The 14,800-nt window shown below is 38.3% G+C and overlaps 2 protein-coding genes across 2 annotated transcripts; one reads left to right on the top strand and one right to left on the bottom strand.

The window, feature by feature from the left end:
* Positions 1-1,006: 1,006 nt before the first annotated feature.
* On the bottom strand, positions 1,007-3,766 carry LOC107185797 (protein C12orf4 homolog). The gene is made up of 9 exons (XM_015573558.1): positions 3,249-3,766; positions 2,540-2,761; positions 2,266-2,469; positions 2,084-2,199; positions 1,882-2,018; positions 1,687-1,807; positions 1,498-1,616; positions 1,288-1,413; positions 1,007-1,141 (listed from the first exon to the last, which is right to left on the bottom strand). Exons 1-9 carry the CDS (start codon positions 3,752-3,754, stop codon positions 1,028-1,030), a joined length of 1,665 nt encoding a protein of 554 aa, XP_015429044.1. The 5' UTR covers positions 3,755-3,766; the 3' UTR covers positions 1,007-1,027.
* Positions 3,767-4,855: 1,089 nt separating this feature from the next.
* On the top strand, positions 4,856-6,714 carry LOC107185798 (SUMO-activating enzyme subunit 1). Its single transcript, XM_015573559.1, has 6 exons — positions 4,856-5,021; positions 5,149-5,320; positions 5,379-5,635; positions 5,710-5,891; positions 6,215-6,347; positions 6,437-6,714. The coding sequence occupies exons 1-6, from the start codon at positions 4,924-4,926 to the stop codon at positions 6,597-6,599; spliced, it is 1,005 nt and encodes a 334-aa protein (XP_015429045.1). The 5' UTR covers positions 4,856-4,923; the 3' UTR covers positions 6,600-6,714.
* The last annotated feature ends 8,086 nt before the right edge of the window (positions 6,715-14,800 follow it).

Below are 14,800 nucleotides of genomic sequence, written 5' to 3'. Positions count from 1 at the left end.
AATGGCGAAACCTATCTACGAACTTCCATCCACGGAAAATAAAAACGCGGTTGACAACGATAAGGCTCACGCTACGACGCGTCTATAGTAGGGTCGAAAAAAGACTCGGCATGAAACATCCCCCACCATTCGTCCTTTTAGGGGAATTCTTCCTTCGTTCTGTTGGGCCAGGTCCAGCGATAGATTTGAGTGCAGAGCAATGGAATAGGGAACATAAGTAACTTGTGTTTTTAAAACTGAGAATCATTTGCAGAATTACACGGGGAAATCTATTGTGACAAATTGTAATGATTAAATTTATTCTTTAGAGGAAATTGGTGGGAGGAAGGCTGGAGCCAACAATCTGATCATGGATACGGGTTTGGTTATACTGTAAAATGCTGATAAGATGCACTTATTCATGTGACTTAGAAAGTTGAAAGTTCGAATATTTCTAATATTACGCTAGAAGTATATAGAACAACAATAGGAAGGTAAAGAGTGGGGATCCTTGTACGAAGTTGCTTCTTTCGTCGAATAGGATATAGCCGCGATAACTCGTTCGCCTATGCGTGTTTAGTATAATTAATACAGAGATGAATGTCATTTCTGGTGAGGATGTTAGGAATTATTTATACATTCGTTATCTCTCATTATCACGCTCAGTAATTTTTTAATGCATAATGTTTAGGAAATTTCTTTCTTCAAATATTGTGTATATTTGGACTCTACCCAATTTATTTAAAAAGTAACTAGTTTCAATAAATAACTATATAAATATAACGATTAGCTTCATTGAAAATGGCATGAGAGTTAATGTAGTCACATGGAGTATATAGAATCACATAACGCGCAGCTATCGGTCGAGGGATGATCTCTTGTGTGAAAGTAGTGTAAACAAAAAACTCATTAAGAGCATCAGCCGTTTATTGACGGAATGTAAATCTTATTATCAGCCGTAGTGAATGATTGTGGCCGAAATGGCTGATACACAGTAACAAATATTATATTTTTATCGCGTGCACGATAACAGAGGCAAGACAGTCATTCACTTTTTTGGAGTTTGTGGGGTACTCGTTGCTTTGAACACTAATGGATTCGATACACGAAATATGCTCGGTAACATCGTGGCCAGAGTACCAAATACTTCTTCAGACATTCCCTAAAAAAAAAATGGTGATATAGCAGCCATACATCTTACACTTTATGTTGTTTAATCGGCGAAACAATCATCAGACAAATAAACTATAACATATTTGTAGAATGTTTAATTTTAGTGTAAAAATATTGTTCTTTTCAATGAATTACCTTTGGTACAAGGAATTGTAGATTCTTTAACTCGGCGCCACCCCATGAGGCCATTTCTATCATAAAGCCTTTAACACATTTGAAAACCAGCTCTGCTCGTTTCGTACACCATGCTACGGTCATGTCCTTGAATTTTTAAATATACCGATTATTCTTTAATTAATAAGCATTTCGAAGAGTTAGTGACTGTTTTATAAAACATTATCGTACTTCCGTCATTTCGTGAACAAGAAGTACAGGAATGGTCAGTGTAGTCACGTCGTTGCAGCAAGCAGTTTTTAGGATGTTTCGTAATCCCAAAATTGCCGGGTGTCTCGAATTGATGTCGCCTGTAATTTACAGACAAATTCTTATTCAAGCGAGGAATCGATATTATTAATAAAAATATGAATTACCCACCGGATCTCAAAGAGTCGTTAACCACCATGTGGAAAATTACATGAACTTGAGCCAAATTCGAGTGCCTTGTAATGTAAACGTCTCCTGTTTGCAAGCTCTTACTAGTTGTCGATTTTTTCGTCTATAAATAACAGTCATTCAAAGTATGTTTAAAAATAAATCAGGGATTCTTCCGTTTCTCCATCTATTTTTCACCTGTGTCTCGTTTCCTTCTTTATGATGCGCTTGCCTCCACGCAACAGCGTCCTTTACATCATCCCTTACTTTTTCTAGTTGCTCGTCAATTGGTGGAAAATGAAACTCGGTTGTTAGTTGACATATAGAACACAATTCTGTAAGAAAAGAAAGAATTAGGAGAATAATTGTAATAACAAAAAATAACAATTTTCAAAGTTACCTTTTGTTATGCCAGAGTAACTTCCTAAATGATTGTCGCTCAATAGTACCAATCCACACAAATCATTAGAATATAAACCTAAAGCTGTCTGCAGCCTCTGTGGTGTTGGATCCATTCTATATAATATCGAAGAACATGTCCCTCTTTATTAAGTTTATATTATATTCCTCTAAATAACTCACCCACTCTCGCTCTTCTTTGTCCTACAAAAATCTAATACATCTCCGGTCAGAATACGTATATTGTGCATTTGTTTCATTTGAGAGCCCAAGTGTATGGTAAAACTCTCCTCCAAAATCGGATAATCCGCAGTATTTTTATCTTCGCTATGAACAAAATTGTCTAAGGCGGGTCGTATCAGTGGCATCGACACCATTGGAGAACCCCTAATAGCCGTATACATTCATAATTATCAAAATATTAATCTGGCTATTTGGTTTGCTTGTATAAACATACACTGGAGTTGGTAACATGTTAGTCTGCTGTTCTTCCAATACCCTCATGATCCAATTCCGATATTGTCGTCTTTGTTCTAACTTTAGGGCATCCACTCTTGATCCCCAGTGACCCTGCAGTAAACTTTGTTCCTCAAAGTGTCGTCCAGCCATGTCGTTTATTGATTTTTCAGTGGAACCAGCCTCCAGAGCTTCCACAGCTTTACGCATTTCTTCAGTTTGCCTGCAATTTAATTTTCTGATAATATCTTTTTCTCTTGAATCTTCTTCGAGTAAATAACAAATTAATAAGCTTCAACAAATATGGGAGATCAACTATATTTGCAGTTTAGCAGCTTGATCACACAAGGAAAATTTGAATTTCAATTGTGCTTTACTTATTACAGATTTTAACAAAGAATCCTCGCCAATTAAATTATAAAAAAGATCATTGACTTTAAATGTAATATCTGCTATACTACAGCTGCTGATAGTCTTCGTAAAAAGGTCAATACAAGTGATAATTTAAGATACATGCATTACAGCAGATATTATTATGCGAATCTGACCTTTCTTTTCTAGTGTGGTAAGGGTAGCGAAATATGAGAAAAAAGACAAAGTATTCTGTTATGGGTTAACGCAGTATAAAGATCACATGATACCAAGTTTATGTACAAGCCGTGGATAGCAAAGAAGCTATATATACATTTTATAATAGTCTTAATACTAACTTTTGAGTAAGTTGCTCATAATGGGAGTCTCTCATTTGAATGACTTCTGTAACATCCCTTCCAAATTTATGTTCTGCTTGTAAAATGGGTTCTAATGATGGAGAATGTACCAATCTATGGTATGCAGCTGCAAACAACTCTTCATCAGTTGTCCCAATTGGATCAGCATATTCTACTGTTTTCTCTTTGTAAAGTTTTTCCCAATTTTTTATTATTTCTTCAATATCTGAGCTTCCTGATTTTGCACTTTCAAGTGCTTTTTCTGCTTTTTCATCGTAAAATTGTAGTGATAGTTCTTTAATAGTATGTTCCAAAGACTGCAATAAATCTGTTTCCACATAACATGGTAATTTAAATGCTGACATAATACGGTGCATGAGTTCTTTGATAGAACCACGATATGGTATTTTTAATGGTATTTCCAATATATATTCCTGGTCTGTTGTACATGTTGGAAACTTGTATACAAAGGTTTTCTCCACATATTCTTCCTCAGGCATATTCATGTTGCTGTCAGCAGTGTATCATTATATTTAACGACCCATGTGTATATTCCTGAAAAAAGAAAAACAAATGGTATTAGAAATCACAAAGAAATATCAATATCTATGTAATATATATATAATGTATCATTGACAATAGCTGACCATTGTGATACTAAGGAAGGTCAATGTTATTTCATTTTAGTGAATAATATTTTTTAAAGATCAGCTTTCACAACATTTGGGTTAAAAGGCCATTGATAAAGTGTAAAAGCATTTCTGATTGCACTTTTTATCTATGCTCTTGTAAAAACAATTACTTGCACGTATTAATTGTAATAGCTTTAGATTTGCTTTTTAGATATTACTTTGTTATTTCTCACAAATATAAATTTAAAAATAGTGTTACTAAAAGATTGTTTCACAGCTTGTAAGAAGTAATTTAGCTATAATCAGAAATCACAAAGGCGCAATGTGACATTTCTTTATTTACAATTCTTTTATTTATATGGAAAAAATAAAATTTTAAACAATATTTTTATTATTGACGTATGCGGGCACTACTGCTAGAAACGTTATTTATATGTATTGTCTATAATTGCCTTATCAAAGAACAAATGAAAAATAATAGACCACATAATTTGACAAAATATTAATATAACTCATTGGAAATGTAATTTGACAGGCGTTATGTTGAATCAAAATTATTGTTACAGTTTTTTTCTGCGTTTAACCTAAACTTCCACAATTATACCTGTAAGTTATTTTTCTTTTCGTGGTTAACGAGTGCTGCTTTGTTAAATCATGTATTGACATTTGGAAAGGTTTCTTCAGATCGTTTTTATAAAAAAACGTTCTAAATAAACACACGGTACACGTACGCGATTGTTAAGATCTTTCAACGCCCCCAGGCATTTAATAAACAGTTTCTCCAACATAAATATTTTTACTTTGAGACATTATATTCATTATTTTATAAAATATTTTGTTACTTTTCAATCTGGTTTCTCCTTTAATTTTATATACTTAATATTTTTTTATTTATACCATATCAATGATCTTCATTTTTTCTCGTATATTTGAAATAATGTTTTGTTAGGTTGCCTACACTATATTCGATGCAGTATTGTTACAATTTGGGGAATACCTTTTGGCGGTAGTATATTTTTAAGTGTGAAATCAGTATTTTCAAAATGGTTGAGGAAAAAAATCAAACTGTTGAATTGACAGATCATGAAGCTGAGTTATATGACAGACAAATTCGTCTTTGGGGTTTAGAATCTCAAAAGCGGCAAGTATATTAGAATCTAACCTATAAAAGCAGAAATTTATATGCATGGGACAAACATTTCACAGTTATTAACTTAAAATCTTATTTAAAAATTTTAACGTTATCTTACAATAATAAATAATTGCAGCTTACGAGCAGCCAAAGTTTTATTAATAGGCTTAAATGGTTTTGGAGCAGAAATAGCAAAGAACATTATTCTAGCTGGTGTAAAAGCAGTTACATTTTTGGATCACAGAAATGTAACAGCTGAGGATCGTTGTTCTCAATTTCTAACGCCTAAAGAATTAATTGGAAAAAATGTAAGTAAATAATTCGGATATAATGAGTACATTAGTCTGATATAAAGTCTGTATTTAGAGGGCTGAAGCTTCTTTACAAAGGGCACAAAATTTAAATCCTATGGTGAATATTGAGGCAGACACATCTAACATTGATGACAAGTCAGATACATTCTTTAGCAGTTTCAATGTTGTTTGCGCAACACAGTGTACCATTACACAGCTTAAGAGAATTAATGAAATATGTAGGAAACATAATGTGAAATTCTTTGCTGGTGATGTCTGGGGAACACTAGGTTATACTTTTGCAGATTTAATAGTACATGAATACGCAGAGTAAGTACTTAAATGCGACTTAAAGCCTCTATCTCAGTGAAAGAAATACGTTGACAAGCAAATAATCATTGCAGAGATGTTGTACAAACTAAGAAAATACAGCTCTCAGAAAGTGGAGAACCTATGGAGAAAGAAAAATTTGAAAACATAACTATCACAGAAAAGCACAAGGACACATTTGTGCCTTTTGAATTAATCTTGAATGTCGAAAAATCTTCTATTCCTAAAGATTCAGAGATATATTATGTGATGTTAAGTAAGTGTTCTAATAAGGTTCAATAAGTCTAGTGTAAGATTTTTATTCCATTATTCCCATACTCCTTGTAATTTTTAATACAGTGTACATTTATATCCTTTTAATTTTAACCGAACTATGTACATACTATGCTTAAAATCTTAATTACTGTACTTATATTTTATCAACTACAACTCTCTACTGCTCTGTTTTCGTTCTTGTACTTATTCTGCAATTTCATACTTTCTATTCTTCTGTTGTTTTCCTCTTTTGCCTGCATTCCTCAATAAGACTTAATGATAGTAAATATAAGATACTCCTATATAATACATTTTCATCTTCAGTAATGCTGAACTACCGTGAAAAGTATGACAAAGATCCGTTGCCCAGTGAAAGATATTCTGAAAGTTTCAAAACTGTGGCTGAATCTATTATTAAAAAGTACGAACTTGTGGATAAAATAAAGCACTTAGTAGAGTACGTATAACGAGGAGTATTAATTTCCTAATGTATTCAGGTCTTCAGTTATGATCAATAATTAATCATAAAATTTATCATAAATTCAGGGGTGACGTATACGCTCAACTTAGCCCAGTGTGTGCTGTCGTCGGCGGTATAATGGGCCAAGAAATAATTAAAACAGTCTCACAAAAAGGCGCCCCGCACAATAACTTATTCATTTTCGATCCAGACACGTTGTGCGGGAAAATTTTGAGATTGGGTCAGTAACGATAACTATTTCCGCGTTGGTATGTTATTTCGGTGTATTGTGATCGTCATAACTGTTATTTTTACCGCCTTTCATTCCATGTCTTTTGCTACAAAAACTTAATAAATGCGTATACACAAAAAAAAATGATATTACTGTGTTCAATTGAAACAATTTTCCTTTATATTTTAATTTTATTTAATATTAAGTTTGTACATGGTATGGTAATATGCATATGATATCTTGATATTCACTACTGTTCAAAAGTTTTGGATCACTCATCAGATTTATGCATCTGTGGTATATGGCAAGGATCTAGACCAGAGAACAGCAAAATATTTCGCAAGGATTAATGAACCCCCGTACTTCATTTAATCTGACTGTAGTATAGTAATCTTTAAAAGTTTGAATCTACATAAACATACGCAGTCTTCTCGTGACTTTTGCAGCTTGTAAAATTGTAGCGTAGTATCCTATTTTCCTCTAGTTATAGTAACTCGAATTATGAATTTTCCTATGGAAGTATGAAAGTTCATTAAGTAATCTGTTTCTTTTGAACGGTACCCATGGTATTATAACATAAATATTGGAATACTACAAGTTACGCAGATATACGCCGGGAAAGAATATTTTATGGGACTGTCCCGGCGTTTAAAAGACACTGTTTTATGTCTACCGATCGCATTTTTTCGTATGTGTGTGTGTGTGTGTGTGTGGGGCTTCGAAATCGAAAGGAGTCATTATCGTCCGACTTTTGGAGCCTCCCTGCACTTTTAACATTCGCAATATTGCACTTTCTCATTTATATTTTTACACGTGCTTCTTTCGCTGTTCCTTACGTGGGATGTAAATGTTCAACATACACACACACACACAAACAGACATACACTCAGTGTTGGTAAATGTGGCCTATCACAGCACGTTGTAAGATATTTTTGTTCCCCGAGTCTGGAAGAGGGTTCTCTCGTGTACGTGGAAATATGACTCACTTTCCAGGCCTTCCGCCGGGGCAATTTGAGACCCGCTTTGTGGATTTTTTTTTCGTGTCCTCTCGCGCGGAAAACGCTGCCGGGAAACGTAAAATGGAAATTGAAAAATTGGAAAAGGGGGAGCGGAGTCCGGAGCCGCACGGCTCGTTATGCTTTATCAGCGGGCTGATGTCACCTATGTGTGTATGTACGCCGCCGCGACAATCTCTTTTTTTACGCCTACTGTATTATTTAAAACTCGCTTTTGGCACACCAGGCGCCTGTGAAACGTCCCTAATGAAATTGTCGTCATCACCGTTGCAACGTAATTGACTTTATTCACCGAGAATCGCGCTAATTGAGTACCATCCGGGTTATACCGCTTCAACGTTACTCTGCCTGTTGGATTATTTGATCCTGTCTGTTCGCTTCTTGTCGTCCAGCTTGTCTGTTCAAGCGATTCCTTCAGTGACGGTTAATTCTATGTAATCTGTGGTAACAATCCATATTATAGATCCCTCGGTAGTTAATTGTGTGACATAATATGCAAGGTGTCATATAACTAGTGCTACAACCGGGTAGGAGGTAAATCTATGTAAACAAATAAGTGAAAAGTGTAGAAAAAATTTTTTTCATTTGGTACTTCGTTTTCGAGAAAATCGACTTTGAATATCTGCAGGACACGCATGCAATAGGACTTGATTAGCGCGTCTGTTCATTGCATTCCGTTTCTACTTACTACCACGACGAATTACACGCTTCACAAAATTAATTTTCAAAGTCGATTTTGTCGAAAACAAAGTCCCATGAAAAAACTTTTATTTTATATTTTTAACGTATTCTTTCACGTAAAGTCCGCTTAGGGTAGTTTAGGTACAAATTAAGCGTTTCATCTCATAAATACTTCTTTTTTAGTTTCCAATCTTTTCACTTAATAGATATACCTACTTGTTTTTTTGAAACAAAAAATGATAAAACAACGTTCTGCTAATGCTACATTGCATTAAGTTGTATAATTATTCCAACCATTTTGTCTTCGGTGACCTGCAGTGACCTGTGACTCACGCCGCCCTGAACGGGTTAAAAGAACTATATTCGCACATTAAAGAAATTGAGCGAATAATTGCTGAACAATGATTCCGCGAGTAATACTCCATTCAGGAAGAAAAAATAAATCAAAAATATAAGTTAGGTACAGTTAACCAATAATCACTACATTAATTCAGTGCATCTGAACGAAACCGTTCCTATACGTTGCACCTAATCACCAGTACAATTGTTACAATTACAGTTCTGAATATATCAGTGTAAAATGAATCGTTCCGAGAACCATCGTTGCAAAATTGTATACGAATCAGAACCGGTGCACGATGTATGAGAGATCACGATGAGAAGTCATCGAGGGACCATCGTCATTTTATCACGGGAATAACGCTACCGCTCACGCGAAATCCCCCGTCGTTTTTATCCGCACGGATCGGTACCTGACGCACGTAGGCGGCCGGGAATTGATTCGATTTTCACCGGAGAATTATGATGTATCGTCTTTCCCCCGTGGACACGATGTCGTAACATATACCCGACGATTATCAGCCACGGTGGTGTGCATGTATGTAAATGGCAAGAACGCATATAAACCCGTTTTCGGTCGCAGGTATACACTACACGCAACGCATGTGTGTATGACGTGTTTCTTAACGACGCGGCCACGTGCTTTTCACGGGCTGTCAAATTATGTTTCGCAACGCTTTGCTCCTCTCTCCGTTCCTCGAGAAACCATTAACCGGAGGACCGATCTCATCTTGGCGCAAATGGAACACCCTTGATCTTTCCAATCCGATATTTTCGTTAGCGTGCACTCCTTTCTGCCGAGGGTAGGGGCGACGCTGGTATGTGAGACTGATCTGCCGTCATGTATCCGCGTCCAATCGTGTTGACTGGCGATTCATAAATTTAATAGTTCGCTGTCGTTCTGGCGGAATCGAGGGTCCCGAGTGGAAGTCTCGGTTGGGGGACGAATTTAAAACGTTTATTAGAGATTTAGGTCCAATGAATTTTGACGCAGACGAATGTATCATACAGACCTAGCTGTATCATACGTTTGTGTATACGTGAAGATTAATAGATGTGGTTATAAATTGGGTAATGATCGACACCAGAATTTTGATCTCAGAATGTAAATCGCAAAGGCTCGTTTATTTAACAATAAGGTGTAATTTCATCTAGGAATTGAAGCGTGTCATTCATTTAGGCTTTAATTACGATCTTAATTCAAGTTTGCAGAGCATGATGCAGACAGTTCTTAGAATTAAAGTCATTAGAACGTTTGAGGCTTACTATGAGTCCCAGTGTTTTTGAGAATTTTTTGGAAATCTACAGGACTCTTAGGATAGTAAAAGTTATAAAAACATTAACATGTGTAGAAGGTTCAGTGCTTGCCAGAGGGTCTGACGAGTTCAATGGACACCATAACTTTCAAAAAGCTTAATCGGCCCCTGTAGTTTCAAAGGGTTTACAGAAGCTCAGAGGTATCGGAAGGTTTGGAGGGCTCTAAGGGTTTCAGAAGATTTGAGGGATTTCGGAGCTTCTGAAGGTTCTGATGGTTTTGGGGATTATAAGACACTATAAGAGTTTCAGAAATTTTCTCGCGACAGCTTCGACATTCCTGCAATCTCTAAAATCTTTCGGAGTTTCCATGGGCTTCAAAATTTTTCCAAATCTCTGAAATCCCCCAAATCTTCTGGGACTTCCAGAATCATCACAATTTTTTCGAATTCTTAGATCCCTTAAAACTAACTCAGATCCCCGAAATCTCTCAAATTCTACGAATCCCTTCGATCTGTCTAAACTTCACAAAATTCTTGGAACACCTAAAATCTCTCGAGAACACCAGCACATTCTGGGAGCTTCTCTGATATTTTCAATGATTCCAAAATTATCTATAACTATTGCAACCTACCGAATCTTTAAAGTTTTCGAAACATAATCTTCACTTCGTGTTCTAAATTAATATTAAAAATTCTGTTATTATGGTAGAAACGAGAAAGAATTAATACGTATTTCAGTATACATAATATCAAGGATTAAGTAGTTAATCAGTCGAGTGAAGAGATCGTGTTCTACCTGATACGAATCGGTACAACTGTTATCACCGAAGCAGCCTGGTTTTATCGCCGGAGTAACGATCGTCGTGTTCGTGTATCAGCACCGTGGAAATGCACACAGTCGTTCTAAAATATGATCGAGCGGCACAACAATTTACTTCCCCTACCAGGGCGATGTTATCTGACGGCAAATAGGCTAGAAGACGTACAGGTACTTCCCGTGAGTCAGGTAAGGAATTTACCAAGACTACTGTCACAGGCCCCAGCGTGTACATTCACTGAATCAATACGACACGTACGCCTCTAGGAATGTTAAATGACCGCGGAGGAGCAAACATAGAGCAACGTGTATTTCATTACGAGCGATACGCTCGCCCGAATATTCCTTTGAATTGCTCGTTAACATGAAATTATCGTCTTGCAAATTAAACCGAACGATTTCACCGTTACGCATGAAATTCTACCTTCGAAATTCTTTCTTTTCGTATTATTCGGAGGCATTTCGAATTGGTAAAGACGGTTTCAATTTAGAATTTTAAGGACTTTCGTTATGTTACATTTTCCGTAAAAAAATGTCCTAATCGTTACAAAAGTTTTTAACTCGATTGTAAGGATCAGTACAGATCCTCGATTTCCATAGAAACGAACACTGATTTCGTGAAGAACTATAGTGTCTTTGAATTGAAAAATAAAGAATGTTTCATCTATTGCAGAAATCCGACACTATTTTTCATTGGTACACCTAATTTTAAAATATCGATATAATTCGACGTTAACAATTGATGGGGAGCAGAATACATCCGTGACTCACACCCGTTTCGTCCCTCCTCCTCCCCCATAAATTAGTTTGACGCGCTTCAATCTGTTCCTCTCGAAGCCGAGGCGTGAACTATGCCCGGACGCATTTGTCGCGAGGACAAGAACTGGTTTGCCAACCACTCTCGTTTCGGTGAGGGCCTTTGGTGGGCGAAGGAGGGCGGCGGCCCTATCGAAGAAAAAGAAGTCGCGTGAAGAAGGGTGCGCCCTTCACGCGTCCCGGCTGCGACTCGGTGATTTATGGCGCGACGAAAATTATTGCCGCTGTTAAAATACCTCGAGGCGTATTTATTGACAGACACGCGTTTCGCCTCCGCGGCACCGTTCGTGAAATGAGCACCGGGCCCCCGTACAGGACGACAAGACTGTACTTAAGCCGACTCCTAAACGCCGGCTGTAAAGCCTCCGGCGTAAACGAAGGCGGCGGCGTAGGGGATCGTTTTCGGCCTGGAACGGACCCGCGTTTCTTCCCAAATATGCAACTTTAACGGCCGGCCATTCCGGCTTCTGGCATTGAAAGGGCCCCCGAGCTTCCAGTTGTTTTGTCAGTCGTGATGCACGCGGAAACAGGGACAAACATCGTGGGCAGTCGGTATTGTCAGTTTAAAATTAACGTATTATATTCTGAACGCATAATAAAACTTTCGGATTCTAGTCCCGAAAAGGTCTTCGGATTTTTATGAAATTTGATGAAATCGTCCCGATTAATTCCAAATGAACATACAGGGTGAGTCAATAAGAACTACTAAGATCCATTTAACTTGCAGCTGAAGTGGCGATATACAAAGTCTCGTGATACTAAACTGACAATGAATAATTACCCCAGTATTTTGGAGTTATCTCAGTTAATTTTCAATTGTGCCGAAAAACCTTTTACATACATTCATTTGGAAGTATTTCAGACAATTTTACCGAATATCATGAAAATCGGAGAGTGTACCTTTCCTGAACTGTAGCCAACGATTCAAGTGGAAATAGTTTGGTTCTATTTGAACAAAATAATTTTACACCGTAATCTCTAATCTCGTGGATACCTAAATCATTGCACTGACTTCATCGCGTAAAGTAAAGCAGTTTTGATTTTTTCGTGTTCTCGAAAGCTGAAGAAATACGTCTTTTGGATCATCATATACTGTACGCATTCGATGTTGGTAGTGAAAGGGTTAAAAACGGTCCTACTCGATACGTCAAAACGAGAGTTTTCTATTTAATACGAAGAAACGGCTGTACATTTTCAGGTCCAACATGCCCTCTAGAAGTCTAACAATGATTCTGAACCGGTAGCAATACTCCTACATTTCCTATCCGAGCATGCAGCATGAATTCTCGTAGTCCGTTCCTCTAAATGTCGCTCGTGATATTCGTGGAAGAAGTCCGGAGCGCAAACTGCTTTTGCGGCAAAAATTGCGTACGTGAGGCAACTGCTTACGACATCGTTCGGCTGCTGGCCGTTTCCTATTTATGCCGGACTAGTACAATGTTTTCTTCTTATCAGTGTCTTATTGTCCCCGTCGCGACTCGGTTTATTAACTTCCTTGGTCAATCCCCCACCCGCCGACGGCACCCTCGTGTTTAAAGGGCTCTGTCTCACCCTTTCTACCCGTTCCACCACGTAGAAGACTGGAGACGCACGTAGGTGAAATTCCGCGGAGTCGAACGGAGGAACGCATAAAAAGGCTTTCATGGCCCGTTCTCTGACCGTAGGGACATCATATTTTCTCGTGGAGGCGCTTGGATCACCGGGCCGAGTGCATTAACAAAATAACGTAATAAAATCTGCCTGGCTCCGCCTCGATCCCTTACTACCAGCTCTTTCTGCCCTTACTCCCTGTGTCTGCCTCGTTTCTTTCTCTGGCTCTTTTTTTTCTAGGTGGCCGCTCGTAAAATCCGATACATTGTGCGGCCGGCCGTGGCGTATTCGTCATGTCTACGACCGAAGACACGCGATCAACGAAAGGATTGACCTCGCGGAACGTCCACGATCCCCCTACTTCATGGAACAGTTCCGCGAACCATCGAGTACAGCCGGTAAGTCGTTCTAGAATGTAACCACAATGACGAAGTTTTTTATGCGACACGGGAAGCTTGAGGTTCGTTGGTTTATCGCTACTAGTTCGCTGGACGTTACTTTATACCCAAATGACCGAATGTCGTCACGACCGTCGCAGGATGCATTGAAATTTTGCGGATCGATGTAAAATTAATTCATTTCTGACAACAGTTACAGGATTGTTTGAATTTCTAGATAGTTCTTTATAAGAAGAAAATTAGATGTCGGTATAGTGCAGAAAAAAGGTGAATTTATCGAACATAATAAACACTTGTTTCGTTCCTTTCGCTCGATTGGCATAACAGAGCCGTTCTCACTAGTGATCCTTCGGTTATTTTGAACGGTGTATATTCCCACAGGGAATCCACGTTTTCTTATCTAGATTCATACATAAATCGATTAATTTACAAGACCAGCTTTCACATAGAGATACATTTCCTCGATTAAAAGTTCCACTATCTCGAAAATACGAAACGACAGAAACACTCATGAACTCTGTTACACTGTTTCGTTTTATTGGGTCCTATCTACGTTCGTGAGCTACAAGTGCACAAAATCCTCGGTCTAATCATCTTCTACGGATCTGAAATCCTTATGAAAGGAAGACTTCTAAAACGATCTGAACGATCATTCCACCGTGTCCCCCGAGATCCTGCAACTCGGTCGAATCCGCGTACCATCGTCGGCGCTCGCCAAGTTTCAGATTTCGAGCGTGATTCCGCACGCGATATAGCTGGCCGCCCAGCTTTACGAGCAGCCATCGGTGCAGTTCAGACAGTTTTTAGGGTCAAACGAATAGCTAATGCAAATACGCCTCCTTATTTCACCTCCTCCTTTCACGGTTCCGCCGTGAGTCTGGTCTGGCTGGAGACGAGGATCTCAGTTCTCCACGTCGCTGCCTCCCTTTGGGAAGTCTCTCCTCCGTCTTCGTGGAGAGACATTACGGGAGATCTTAATGCTCTTCGTTATCAATTAAGACACGGTCGTTGCAATTAATTCCGCGGCCGGTCTGGAAACGAGAACCGGATACGGCATCGTCTTACGGACACGACTCGTGGGGGGGTGGCGGCTTCTCTCGGTCCTCCTTTCGACTCCGGGGGATGAATATCCTTAGCGATATGCACGCGAATAAACCGGCTTCTGAGAGCCGCCGGCTGCGAGGAACGATCCCGATTAAGAGAAGAGCACTCCGTTCCATTTCGCTCGACAATATCCCGTCCCTTTCCTGTTTCGACGACGCTACGCCCTGTTTAATGACGATACGTCGCTGGATCTCGCGGAAT

This window comes from Dufourea novaeangliae, unplaced genomic scaffold (assembly GCF_001272555.1).
Source record: "Dufourea novaeangliae isolate 0120121106 unplaced genomic scaffold, ASM127255v1 scaffold56, whole genome shotgun sequence".
In the NCBI taxonomy this organism is placed as follows: domain Eukaryota; kingdom Metazoa; phylum Arthropoda; class Insecta; order Hymenoptera; family Halictidae; genus Dufourea; species Dufourea novaeangliae.
This window is presented reverse-complemented; position numbering and strand designations above follow the sequence as displayed.